This window comes from Drosophila virilis, chromosome 5 (genome assembly GCF_030788295.1).
Source record: "Drosophila virilis strain 15010-1051.87 chromosome 5, Dvir_AGI_RSII-ME, whole genome shotgun sequence".
Lineage (NCBI taxonomy): Eukaryota > Metazoa > Arthropoda > Insecta > Diptera > Drosophilidae > Drosophila > Drosophila virilis.
In genome coordinates this window covers 2,394,433-2,407,463 of record NC_091547.1, presented here as the reverse complement: position 1 = coordinate 2,407,463, position 13,031 = coordinate 2,394,433, and the positions used below count along the sequence as shown (strand labels likewise).

At 36.5% G+C, this 13,031-nt stretch overlaps 3 protein-coding genes across 6 annotated transcripts in view; 1 reads left to right on the top strand and 2 right to left on the bottom strand.

Moving 5' to 3' along the window:
- Positions 1–13,031, bottom strand: part of NaCP60E (Na channel protein 60E) — a 96,130-nt gene that overhangs the window by 4,005 nt on the left and 79,094 nt on the right. For 3 of the 4 annotated variants that reach the window (XM_070210017.1, XM_070210019.1, XM_070210018.1), the window contains 7 exons: positions 4,329–4,462; positions 3,589–4,258; positions 3,140–3,499; positions 2,954–3,062; positions 2,709–2,890; positions 1,297–1,415; positions 23–262 (listed from right to left, as the gene is read on the bottom strand). In XM_070210017.1, the coding sequence (XP_070066118.1) occupies positions 23–262; positions 1,297–1,415; positions 2,709–2,890; positions 2,954–3,062; positions 3,140–3,499; positions 3,589–4,258; positions 4,329–4,462 (1,814 nt within the window). The remainder of the gene's footprint in view (positions 1–22; positions 263–1,296; positions 1,416–2,708; positions 2,891–2,953; positions 3,063–3,139; positions 3,500–3,588; positions 4,259–4,328; positions 4,463–13,031) is intronic. The other variant, XM_070210020.1, reaches the window with a different exon arrangement.
- LOC138911370 (uncharacterized) lies at positions 4,843–8,437 on the bottom strand. The gene is made up of 2 exons (XM_070210024.1): positions 7,632–8,437; positions 4,843–7,556 (listed from the first exon to the last, which is right to left on the bottom strand). The coding sequence occupies exon 2, from the start codon at positions 7,429–7,431 to the stop codon at positions 4,858–4,860; it is 2,574 nt and encodes an 857-aa protein (XP_070066125.1). The 5' UTR covers positions 7,432–7,556; positions 7,632–8,437; the 3' UTR covers positions 4,843–4,857.
- LOC138911371 (uncharacterized) lies at positions 8,926–12,357 on the top strand. The gene is made up of 2 exons (XM_070210025.1): positions 8,926–9,398; positions 9,474–12,357. The coding sequence occupies exon 2, from the start codon at positions 9,599–9,601 to the stop codon at positions 12,170–12,172; it is 2,574 nt and encodes an 857-aa protein (XP_070066126.1). The 5' UTR covers positions 8,926–9,398; positions 9,474–9,598; the 3' UTR covers positions 12,173–12,357.

Below are 13,031 nucleotides of genomic sequence, written 5' to 3'. Positions count from 1 at the left end.
TAGGGTAACGGTTCACACATACAGACATAAGCGTTCTTGTTAACTCTTAAAGCGCTTTGTGCTGACAAACCTCTTTCTAGGGGCGGTTTCTTGCGTATAAAACTAGACGCGCGCTTACGCGTTGGAGTTGGCGCCACCGGTTGTTGGTGTTGGTGTTGCGTTTGCTTGTCACATTCAACGTTGGTGGCGCTAGCAGAGACGGAGGCGGAGGCAGAGGCGGATGTGGAGGTTGAGGTTGTGGTGTTGTTGGTGTTCATTGCAGCTGTTGTTGGTGAAATGCTCGCATTAGTGACAAACAATTGTGATTAGCACAGTATACAAAAGGAATGTGTCATACGGGGCAAAGATCAAAGTTTATTCAAATAGGGATTAATAGAGTAGTAAATAGTATGTGAGTAGCAGGTAAGTAGTAAGTAGTAGATAAGTAGTAGATAAGTAGATGAGTAGTAGGTAAGTAGGAGATAAGTAGTATGTAATGGGTAATAAGTAGTAGGTATGTAGAGAGTATGTGAGCATGTAGTAGATCCGTTATAGTAAGAAGGTACCAAATAGGTAGTAAATAGTAGGGAGTAGTCGGTATATAGCAAGTACTCGGCGTATATGCAATAAGTGGTATGTAAGTGGTCAGTAGTATGTAAGTGGTCAATAGTAAGGAATGAGTAATAAGTAATAAGCAATGAGTAAATAGTAGCAATATTCAAAAGGTAGTAAATAGTCGTAGTCAATATGTAGTAAGCAGCAAGTAGAGTCAATAATTTGTATATAAATGGTTCAGTAGTCAGTATATAATCAGTAAGAAGTTATTAGTATAATAAGTAATAAAGTAAGTGGTTTAGTAATTAGTGAGTATTGGGAATTTAGTTGGTAAGTAGTAAGATCTTAAGGGAAGTGTACGTAAAAAGTAAGTAGTATTCACGTAAGTAAAAGTGATGGTATTGAAAGAGTATGTCATGAGGTAAACGATTAATAAATTGCAGGTGTCTGTACAACGATGAGATTTGATTGGCAAAAGCAACGTTTGATGTGCGATTATCACAATGATAAAGACTCGAGTTAGATAGAGAGAGAGACTTAAAAGCCACATGAGAATGATTCATATATAAATTTATATACTGAGTATATGTTAGACGTATGTGCGCATAGATAATATATAATTAATTGTTGGTGCAGTCTATGTTGGCGGCTATGTACAAGAGAATATATACACAAACATTGATTGTGTGATTGATTGATTGTGATAGATAGTTTGATTGAGTGGATTTGTTGGCTGTGTTTAAGGCACTTGTCAATAATTACTTTTTCTATGTACTGAAGGTGAGGTTAAGCTGTCATCGACAGCATCCTGATGACGCAAAAAGAAATTATAAAAGCTTCGGCGACGATTTGCTCTAGGCGCTTCCACAAATATGCTACCGCTAATGATAGTAATTTGAAATGATAATCGATAGAAAAGAAAACCATAAATTTTAATTGATATTCATTCGTAATTAGAAACTGTAGAATATATAGATAATTATGACAGATAATAGGATACAGATACGTGTCAAAAATACTCTGTATCTTTGCAATTTTTTGACGAAATTACGGATTCAAGTTGTCATAGAACTGTACAAAAAAGCTGCAATTTAATAAGCTGTACATTCTTATAATACAGGATATGTGGTAGATAGTGTATACAGTTGGATTGCTCAATTTGGTGTGGGGTTTTTTTTTATTTTGATTTTTTTTTGGAAGCGATATTTGAAGTGTTCTCTGGCTTCAAAGATCGCTGATGATAATTTTTATAGGCGTGTTTTTTGGTAGGAATGAAATGCTGCTACATTAAAGGAATAAACTATATAATTTATAATGATAATCGTGACAGATCTTAAAGGGCAAGCAGCGGCTAGGCAACTCAGAAGATAACTAACTAAAATCAAAACATTCAACAAATTTATTTATTTATTTTTTTTTGATTCAGAGAGAATTTTACGAACGAATTTCGCTTAGAGAGCACTACTTACAAATTATAAATTTGATAATTTCAGAACTAGAACTTCAAATAGTTTTTTAGTTATTGTAAAAGTAGAGTTCGTTTATAGAGCATTTGCAGCAATGAGAGAAACTGTTTATATTTAACTTTTGGAATCGATTTGTTTTGGTTTTGCTTTGCTGAATGAGGCGCGATTTGGATGTAGAAACTAACTATAAGTCGACTTGTACGAGTACTGGGTAAATATTATTATCATATACGTTATATATATATATAGAGAGAGAGAGAGAGATTTATATGCGAGTGAGCTGGTGGCGGCGAGTTATTGAAGAGAACTTAAAAGCAAAATTGAGAGATTGCTATTGTAGTTTTGTTTGTTGTTTTTGTTATTGTTGTTATAGTTGTTGTTAGCCAACTGGTATGAGCATTGCCTTTACCTAAATAATTTAAGCCATTCGGCTGGGAGCCACTTCTTAAAACGGCTGTGACCATATCGGCGAGCAAGGACTCATAGTTTAGGGAGATACAAGAGGATATGCTAAAAATAGGGCTCAAGTTCATATATATTGTGGAACACAGAGTACGTTAGAATTTCATTTTTTGATCGATGTTGCTGTTTGCTGTTCATGATTGTGAAAGCCTTTCGTCTAAAAATTGCATTTCGAAACACGCATATGAATAATTATGCGTGTGTGTGTGTGTGTTTTTGTGTGTGTGTATGGATGAGTTTAAATACCGTTTGCCCAGCTCGTCGCTCTGCTGTTTGATATCCTTGACCACATCATCGGCGCCCGAGACAAGCATAAGCGGCAGATTAAGCCAGGGTCCGGCCAGCTCGCTGAGATCGGAGCCATCCGAGGCACGTGAAGATTTGCGTGAGGAGGCGCGACTGGAGCAGGCTGTGCCGCGACGACTCACCTGAGCAAAAAAGGAGGGGAATTAGTAACGACAATATTTTAGATGCCCAAGCACATTACTCACCTGCAGATGGAAGAAATTGAGCGCGGAGAGCTTCGATTGCCAGCCGCCAGGGCTGGATGTTTGCGTTGCGCTGTCGCCAGAATTGGAACGTTCCTTTTCCAGCTTGCGACTGTGAAAGAACAGTGAGATCATGAATTTTATATTTATAATACATATAGGTTAACTAGCTGCTGTTATTGTTAGTACCGCAAATAGTCTTTCCAGCCGGTCTGTATGGTCTTGGCTGCCTTTTCCTGGCGCTTCCAGATCCGCGTCGACGAAACAATTTCCAATTCTTTGCGTGTTGGAAACTGTTTCTTGAACTTGACATCCATTTGTTCCTGCAACTGTTTGAAGTTATCGGTCTCCTCGACATGACCTAGCACGTGCTTAACTAGCGCGTGCAAAATGTCGAGACAGTGTATTTTATTGCCCTTAGAGATGGGCAGATTAAATGACACTAAAGCGACATTATTGGGCTTCGAGATGCCCAATGGTGGATCGAGTGAGGCAATAAAATCGGACAGTTGCGAGAAGTGTATAAATTGGGTGGCATGTGGATCATATCTGAAACGAAATCAATTGAAAATCAGGTCAATGATTCACACCGTCTTAATGGTTAGAGCCGGCTCGCGAACATTTGGCAAGTAGCTTACTTGGACCAACGTATGTAAAACATTTCCAAGTCATCTTCAACAATGCCAATCTCCTCCTCCTGATGCGCCTGATTGAAATTCTCCAGAATGATGGCAATGTACATGTTAATCACAATCATATAACTGATTATAATGAAGCTCGTAAAGTAGGTAATCGCCAGCAGTGGATGGCCGCAGTCGCCATTCGTCTGCCTATTGAAGAACGGATCACAGACCGGCGGCTGTATCATCAGCGACTCCAGTACATCGTTCCAGCCCGCCGAGGTCATCAGGCGAAACAACAGCTGCATGCTGCGCCCAAATGTCTGAAAGTTTACCATATCATCCAGGGCGCCCTGCAGCTTCACATGTCCGAACAGTGACATGCCCAGTATGGCATAGATGAATGTTATCAGCCCAAGCAGGGCGCCAATATTGAAGAGCGCCGGCAGCGAAACGACCAAAGCGAACAGCAACTTGCGTATGCCCTTGGCAGCCTTGATCAGTCGCAGGATGCGTCCAATACGAAAGACGCGCACCACACGCAACAGTGTCGGGCTGATGGGCAAATCAATCATAATGTCCTCCATGAGTATGCCGAAGATGGAGGCCAGCACCAGCAGGAAGTCAAACACATTCCAAGGCACCGTGAAGTAATGATAACGCAGCCCCACAATCTTAACGATGGCCTCTGTGAAAACATTTACATTGTAGCATATAAAAGTATGCCAAATGGATGGATTAAGGGTATTCGCACTTACCGAGCCCAAAGACCGTGGTGAAAAATGCATTGCTCACTTCCAATATAAAGAATACGGCATGGGGCTGATCGTAGTGCTCAATGCCCATGGTAAGCATATTTAGAAAAATCAGTACAAAGATCGCTATTTCGAATCTGCATAAATTGATCGATGACGATTCGTATACATGGTGGATATAATGGCGGACACAAACACCAAAGTATATGAAATTATAAACAAATATTTGTTAAGTAAATGAGTTTGATCAAAAATAATCTACGGACAAAAACTTCGTGCGCGCCGAAGTACAGATGCTGCTCAAAATCGAAGCTACAATTATTTTTATATCAATATTTATTTGTTGGCTGGCTCGAGGTCCGTGTTTGTTAAAACAAACAATGAAAAACAATTTTATTCAATTCTCTTCCGATATATTTCGGTTGCACATCGGCAAACCGTCTTCAGGGCACTAACACCAAGATACAAAAAACAATTAACAATTATAATACAATAAATTAAACATTATTTCGAACATTTTACATACATTATTTTACACGTCTGCGCTTTTTGACGTGGAGATTGTTACTGAGGTTGTTTGACTGTTTAAGAGGTGTCTGTACAAGTGAGCGCAATTTTCTGTGTCTGTCTTGTAGTTTAGTCGTTTGTAGGTTGGTGTGTTAATTATGTGTAGCATTTCCAATGTGTGTCGCTTGTTATAGTGTTGTTCTTGTTGTAAGATTGTTGTTTCATCAAAATTTGGTGTGTGGTTGCTTCTTATACAATGGGTCATACGTGCTGTTTTCTGTATATTATTTTGATGTCTTAGTTTGAAGTCCGATTTATGTTGACTAATCCTTGTTTTTAGCTTCGATTTTGTTGTACCTATGTAGACACTATTGCACTTGTTGTTGTTATCCCCGCCACATGGTATTTGGTAAACGACGTTGCTTTTTTCGATCATCGGGATTTTCGACTTTATCTTGTTGAAGAATTTTTGTAATGTATTCGTCGGTTTGTGTGCTACTTTTATATCTTGTTTGTTATAACAGTCTGAGTTTGTGAGGCGTTCTGATAGTCGTGGTACATATATTAGTGATTTGTATATTTTAGCAGGTTCTGTTGGCTTTTTTCTTTCGATTTGTCGTCTTTTTAATAATGTTTTGATTATATTTGGGGGGAAGTCATTTTTGGTCAAAAGTTCTTTGATTTCATGTTCAATTTCTTTGTGGTATATTGTGTCCGATATTTTCATCATTCTATTCATACAGCCTAGTGCTGTATTGATTATCATACTCTTTGGGTGGTTTGAATTGAAGTTGAGTATTCGTCCGGAGGCTATGGGTTTCCTATACCACTTTATTTTGAGTGTGTTGTCCATTCTGCTTACAATAGAGTCTAAAAATGGTAATTTCCCGTCCTTTTCTAATTCCATTGTAAATTTTATCTGTTTGTGGAAGGAATTCAATTCTTTTAGAATATTTTCCACGTCTATTTTGTTCGTTATGGCAAAAAGGTCATCTACATATTTGGTCAAGAGTCTTGGTTTTATTTTTAATTTATCTGTAATCTTGTCCAACAGTTCCTCCATTAATATATCTGCGATTACTGGGGAAGCCGGTGATCCCATTGGCATTCCCTTAAGTTGTGTGTATATTTTGTCTTCGTATTTGAAATATCTGTTTTCCTGTATGCAAAATCTAACTATGTCCATAAATAGTTGTTTCGGTATATTCGTGTGCTCTTCTAATTTGGTCCATTTTTGTCTTATTGTGTCAAGTGCTAATTCTATTGGTATGCTGGGAAATAAGGATACTACGTCAAAAGATACTAATGTTTCCTCTTCTCTAATCTGGGAGTTGTTGACTCTGTCTTTAAAATCTACCGCGTTCTTGATGTTGTACCTAGAGTCCATTGTCAGATTTTTTAATATTTGTATTATATATTTGCACAGCCCGTAAGATGGAGATCCTATGGAAGAACATATTGGTCTCAGTGGAGTTCCTTCCTTGTGTATTTTTGGTAGTCCATATATCCTCGGAGGTACCGCTGTTGTTGTAGTCATCTTATTTCTTTCGTCCTTTGAAATAAGACCCATCTTGAATAATTGTGCTACGAAGGTGTTATTCTTTGTCTGTAGTCTTGATGTCGGATCCAGTCTCAATGTTCTATACGCGCATAAGTCGTCTAAAATATTTGTCATTTTATTTTTATATTCATCCTCATCCATTGCTACGGTTTTGTTGCCCTTATCCGACGATAGAATTTTAATATTTATATTTTCTTTCAGTAATTTTCGTGTCTGTTCCACTGTGTCCAGTATTGCTCGATCCCTACTGTTTTGGTTGTTCTTGGTTTTATGCTCTTTGACTAACAAAGAGAATTTTGTGCGCGCCGACTCTTGTGTTTCCTTTTCTTTTATTGTTTGCACTAGCTCCTCACCGTCTGCGATGTATTTCAAGAGAGGAAAATCTCTCTTGCTGATTGGGAGAGCGAACTTCGGCCCTTTTGCGAGTAACGCTACGACGTTTGGCGGGAATTCTATTTTTGTTTTGTTTACAAACCACTCTCTTTGCGTGTTGTTATCCGCTAAGGCTAGGTTCCGTTGATCTCGTAACTTATCGTGTTTCGTTTCTTGTCTTTTCTTGAGTGTTGTTGTTATTTTGTTTTCTATATTTCTCTCGCTCTCAAAAAACGCTTTTGCGTCATCTGTGGTCATCAGTTGTTCTATGTTTGTTTTTGCTTTTTCCATATGTTTTGTTTGTTCTTGTAATAGGTTGTGTTTGTGTTTTATAAGTAAGTTTAATATTTTGGTATGGTAAAAATGTGTGTGTCTAGTCAATGTTCTTGTTATGTCAGGGTGGGTTTTATTGTCAGTGGTCAGTATGGTCAAATGCTGTGTCAAGTTTTTGATGAAGTTAGGTATTAAATTTGATTTTCTACATTTTAACAAAAATTTTAAACTAGATTTAAGTTTAGTTAATTTTACCAGTGTTAGTTGGAATTTATTAATTGTTCTTTTCGAATCCTTGTATTTAGTTTTTATTTTTGCGTAGCTCATGTTGGTTGCTGTGCATACGGCGTGCCTTCCGTTGATATTTATTGATGGCTCTGGCGACCTTTCCATATTTCAATATTTATTTGTTGGCTGGCTCGAGGTCCGTGTTTGTTAAAACAAACAATGAAAAACAATTTTATTCAATTCTCTTCCGATATATTTCGGTTGCACATCGGCAAACCGTCTTCAGGGCACTAACACCAAGATACAAAAAACAATTAACAATTATAATACAATAAATTAAACATTATTTCGAACATTTTACATACATTATTTTACACGTCTGCGCTTTTTGACGTGGAGATTGTTACTGAGGTTGTTTGACTGTTTAAGAGGTGTCTGTACAAGTGAGCGCAATTTTCTGTGTCTGTCTTGTAGTTTAGTCGTTTGTAGGTTGGTGTGTTAATTATGTGTAGCATTTCCAATGTGTGTCGCTTGTTATAGTGTTGTTCTTGTTGTAAGATTGTTGTTTCATCAAAATTTGGTGTGTGGTTGCTTCTTATACAATGGGTCATAAGTGCTGTTTTCTGTATATTATTTTGATGTCTTAGTTTGAAGTCCGATTTATGTTGACTAATCCTTGTTTTTAGCTTCGATTTTGTTGTACCTATGTAGACACTATTGCACTTGTTGTTGTTATCCCCGCCACATGGTATTTGGTAAACGACGTTGCTTTTTTCGATCATCGGGATTTTCGACTTTATCTTGTTGAAGAATTTTTGTAATGTATTCGTCGGTTTGTGTGCTACTTTTATATCTTGTTTGTTATAACAGTCTGAGTTTGTGAGGCGTTCTGATAGTCGTGGTACATATATTAGTGATTTGTATATTTTAGCAGGTTCTGTTGGCTTTTTTCTTTCGATTTGTCGTCTTTTTAATAATGTTTTGATTATATTTGGGGGGAAGTCATTTTTGGTCAAAAGTTCTTTGATTTCATGTTCAATTTCTTTGTGGTATATTGTGTCCGATATTTTCATCATTCTATTCATACAGCCTAGTGCTGTATTGATTATCATACTCTTTGGGTGGTTTGAATTGAAGTTGAGTATTCGTCCGGAGGCTATGGGTTTCCTATACCACTTTATTTTGAGTGTGTTGTCCATTCTGCTTACAATAGAGTCTAAAAATGGTAATTTCCCGTCCTTTTCTAATTCCATTGTAAATTTTATCTGTTTGTGGAAGGAATTCAATTCTTTTAGAATATTTTCCACGTCTATTTTGTTCGTTATGGCAAAAAGGTCATCTACATATTTGGTCAAGAGTCTTGGTTTTATTTTTAATTTATCTGTAATCTTGTCCAACAGTTCCTCCATTAATATATCTGCGATTACTGGGGAAGCCGGTGATCCCATTGGCATTCCCTTAAGTTGTGTGTATATTTTGTCTTCGTATTTGAAATATCTGTTTTCCTGTATGCAAAATCTAACTATGTCCATAAATAGTTGTTTCGGTATATTCGTGTGCTCTTCTAATTTGGTCCATTTTCACTAATATATGTACCACGACTATCAGAACGCCTCACAAACTCAGACTGTTATAACAAACAAGATATAAAAGTAGCACACAAACCGACGAATACATTACAAAAATTCTTCAACAAGATAAAGTCGAAAATCCCGATGATCGAAAAAAGCAACGTCGTTTACCAAATACCATGTGGCGGGGATAACAACAACAAGTGCAATAGTGTCTACATAGGTACAACAAAATCGAAGCTAAAAACAAGGATTAGTCAACATAAATCGGACTTCAAACTAAGACATCAAAATAATATACAGAAAACAGCACTTATGACCCATTGTATAAGAAGCAACCACACACCAAATTTTGATGAAACAACAATCTTACAACAAGAACAACACTATAACAAGCGACACACATTGGAAATGCTACACATAATTAACACACCAACCTACAAACGACTAAACTACAAGACAGACACAGAAAATTGCGCTCACTTGTACAGACACCTCTTAAACAGTCAAACAACCTCAGTAACAATCTCCACGTCAAAAAGCGCAGACGTGTAAAATAATGTATGTAAAATGTTCGAAATAATGTTTAATTTATTGTATTATAATTGTTAATTGTTTTTTGTATCTTGGTGTTAGTGCCCTGAAGACGGTTTGCCGATGTGCAACCGAAATATATCGGAAGAGAATTGAATAAAATTGTTTTTCATTGTTTGTTTTAACAAACACGGACCTCGAGCCAGCCAACAAATAAATATGGAAATATGGAAAGGTCGCCAGAGCCATCAATAAATATCAACGGAAGGCACGCCGTATGCACAGCAACCAACATGAGCTACGCAAAAATAAAAACTAAATACAAGGATTCGAAAAGAACAATTAATAAATTCCAACTAACACTGGTAAAATTAACTAAACTTAAATCTAGTTTAAAATTTTTGTTAAAATGTAGAAAATCAAATTTAATACCTAACTTCATCAAAAACTTGACACAGCATTTGACCATACTGACCACTGACAATAAAACCCACCCTGACATAACAAGAACATTGACTAGACACACACATTTTTACCATACCAAAATATTAAACTTACTTATAAAACACAAACACAACCTATTACAAGAACAAACAAAACATATGGAAAAAGCAAAAACAAACATAGAACAACTGATGACCACAGATGACGCAAAAGCGTTTTTTGAGAGCGAGAGAAATATAGAAAACAAAATAACAACAACACTCAAGAAAAGACAAGAAACGAAACACGATAAGTTACGAGATCAACGGAACCTAGCCTTAGCGGATAACAACACGCAAAGAGAGTGGTTTGTAAACAAAACAAAAATAGAATTCCCGCCAAACGTCGTAGCGTTACTCGCAAAAGGGCCGAAGTTCGCTCTCCCAATCAGCAAGAGAGATTTTCCTCTCTTGAAATACATCGCAGACGGTGAGGAGCTAGTGCAAACAATAAAAGAAAAGGAAACACAAGAGTCGGCGCGCACAAAATTCTCTTTGTTAGTCAAAGAGCATAAAACCAAGAACAACCAAAACAGTAGGGATCGAGCAATACTGGACACAGTGGAACAGACACGAAAATTACTGAAAGAAAATATAAATATTAAAATTCTATCGTCGGATAAGGGCAACAAAACCGTAGCAATGGATGAGGATGAATATAAAAATAAAATGACAAATATTTTAGACGACTTATGCGCGTATAGAACATTGAGACTGGATCCGACATCAAGACTACAGACAAAGAATAACACCTTCGTAGCACAATTATTCAAGATGGGTCTTATTTCAAAGGACGAAAGAAATAAGATGACTACAACAACAGCGGTACCTCCGAGGATATATGGACTACCAAAAATACACAAGGAAGGAACTCCACTGAGACCAATATGTTCTTCCATAGGATCTCCATCTTACGGGCTGTGCAAATATATAATACAAATATTAAAAAATCTGACAATGGACTCTAGGTACAACATCAAGAACGCGGTAGATTTTAAAGACAGAGTCAACAACTCCCAGATTAGAGAAGAGGAAACATTAGTATCTTTTGACGTAGTATCCTTATTTCCCAGCATACCAATAGAATTAGCACTTGACACAATAAGACAAAAATGGACCAAATTAGAAGAGCACACGAATATACCGAAACAACTATTTATGGACATAGTTAGATTTTGCATACAGGAAAACAGATATTTCAAATACGAAGACAAAATATACACACAACTTAAGGGAATGCCAATGGGATCACCGGCTTCCCCAGTAATCGCAGATATATTAATGGAGGAACTGTTGGACAAGATTACAGATAAATTAAAAATAAAACCAAGACTCTTGACCAAATATGTAGATGACCTTTTTGCCATAACGAACAAAATAGACGTGGAAAATATTCTAAAAGAATTGAATTCCTTCCACAAACAGATAAAATTTACAATGGAATTAGAAAAGGACGGGAAATTACCATTTTTAGACTCTATTGTAAGCAGAATGGACAACACACTCAAAATAAAGTGGTATAGGAAACCCATAGCCTCCGGACGAATACTCAACTTCAATTCAAACCACCCAAAGAGTATGATAATCAATACAGCACTAGGCTGTATGAATAGAATGATGAAAATATCGGACACAATATACCACAAAGAAATTGAACATGAAATCAAAGAACTTTTGACCAAAAATGACTTCCCCCCAAATATAATCAAAACATTATTAAAAAGACGACAAATCGAAAGAAAAAAGCCAACAGAACCTGCTAAAATATACAAATCACTAATATATGTACCACGACTATCAGAACGCCTCACAAACTCAGACTGTTATAACAAACAAGATATAAAAGTAGCACACAAACCGACGAATACATTACAAAAATTCTTCAACAAGATAAAGTCGAAAATCCCGATGATCGAAAAAAGCAACGTCGTTTACCAAATACCATGTGGCGGGGATAACAACAACAAGTGCAATAGTGTCTACATAGGTACAACAAAATCGAAGCTAAAAACAAGGATTAGTCAACATAAATCGGACTTCAAACTAAGACATCAAAATAATATACAGAAAACAGCACTTATGACCCATTGTATAAGAAGCAACCACACACCAAATTTTGATGAAACAACAATCTTACAACAAGAACAACACTATAACAAGCGACACACATTGGAAATGCTACACATAATTAACACACCAACCTACAAACGACTAAACTACAAGACAGACACAGAAAATTGCGCTCACTTGTACAGACACCTCTTAAACAGTCAAACAACCTCAGTAACAATCTCCACGTCAAAAAGCGCAGACGTGTAAAATAATGTATGTAAAATGTTCGAAATAATGTTTAATTTATTGTATTATAATTGTTAATTGTTTTTTGTATCTTGGTGTTAGTGCCCTGAAGACGGTTTGCCGATGTGCAACCGAAATATATCGGAAGAGAATTGAATAAAATTGTTTTTCATTGTTTGTTTTAACAAACACGGACCTCGAGCCAGCCAACAAATAAATATTGAAATATGGAAAGGTCGCCAGAGCCATCAATAATTATTTTTATATATACAAATTCATTTGAGTAGCATACGCTAAGACTAGAGCTAGTTATATATACATGCTTAAGAGATATCAGGGCTGCAAGCCGAATTTTAATCAATATTTATTTTAAATACTAAACCGAATCAATTGCCCAAAAAGCAGCTAAATCGTAGCACGAAACAAACGCTTTCAATTGGATTTGTCTAAAACGAGTGAAACCGGCTTCACAAACCGTTCCCAAAGTCAAGGCGTTTGCTTGAACCGTAAGCCAAACCAGCGACCTTTCCTTTTGACTTAGCCCTGTCTCTAACTTACTTTTCATAAGCTTGCAGCCTTGATATAGATATATATTTATAATTTAACATAATATTGTATAAAATAGTAACATAGATTAAAAGGAACCCCCACTAAATATGCCAGATCTGTAACTAGTTACTTTATAGAGCATGCCCACACTTCACAAAGTGCGTTAGTTTACAAATATTGTAATGCATTAGGAAACATTTATAATATATATATATACGGATATTCATAAGATAAGTGCTCTAAAACATCTATATAAACATCGGATTGGAAAAGTTGTAGTTGCATTGCGACTTTTGGCGACTTTGGGCGACTTCTTTGGCAAGTTTAAAGA

Excerpts from the sequence above, each read along its gene's own strand:
- LOC138911371 (XM_070210025.1), top strand. The coding sequence starts at position 9,599 with ATGGAAAGGTCGCCAGAGCCATCAATAAATATCAACGGAAGGCACGCC.
- LOC138911370 (XM_070210024.1), bottom strand. The coding sequence starts at position 7,431 with ATGGAAAGGTCGCCAGAGCCATCAATAAATATCAACGGAAGGCACGCC.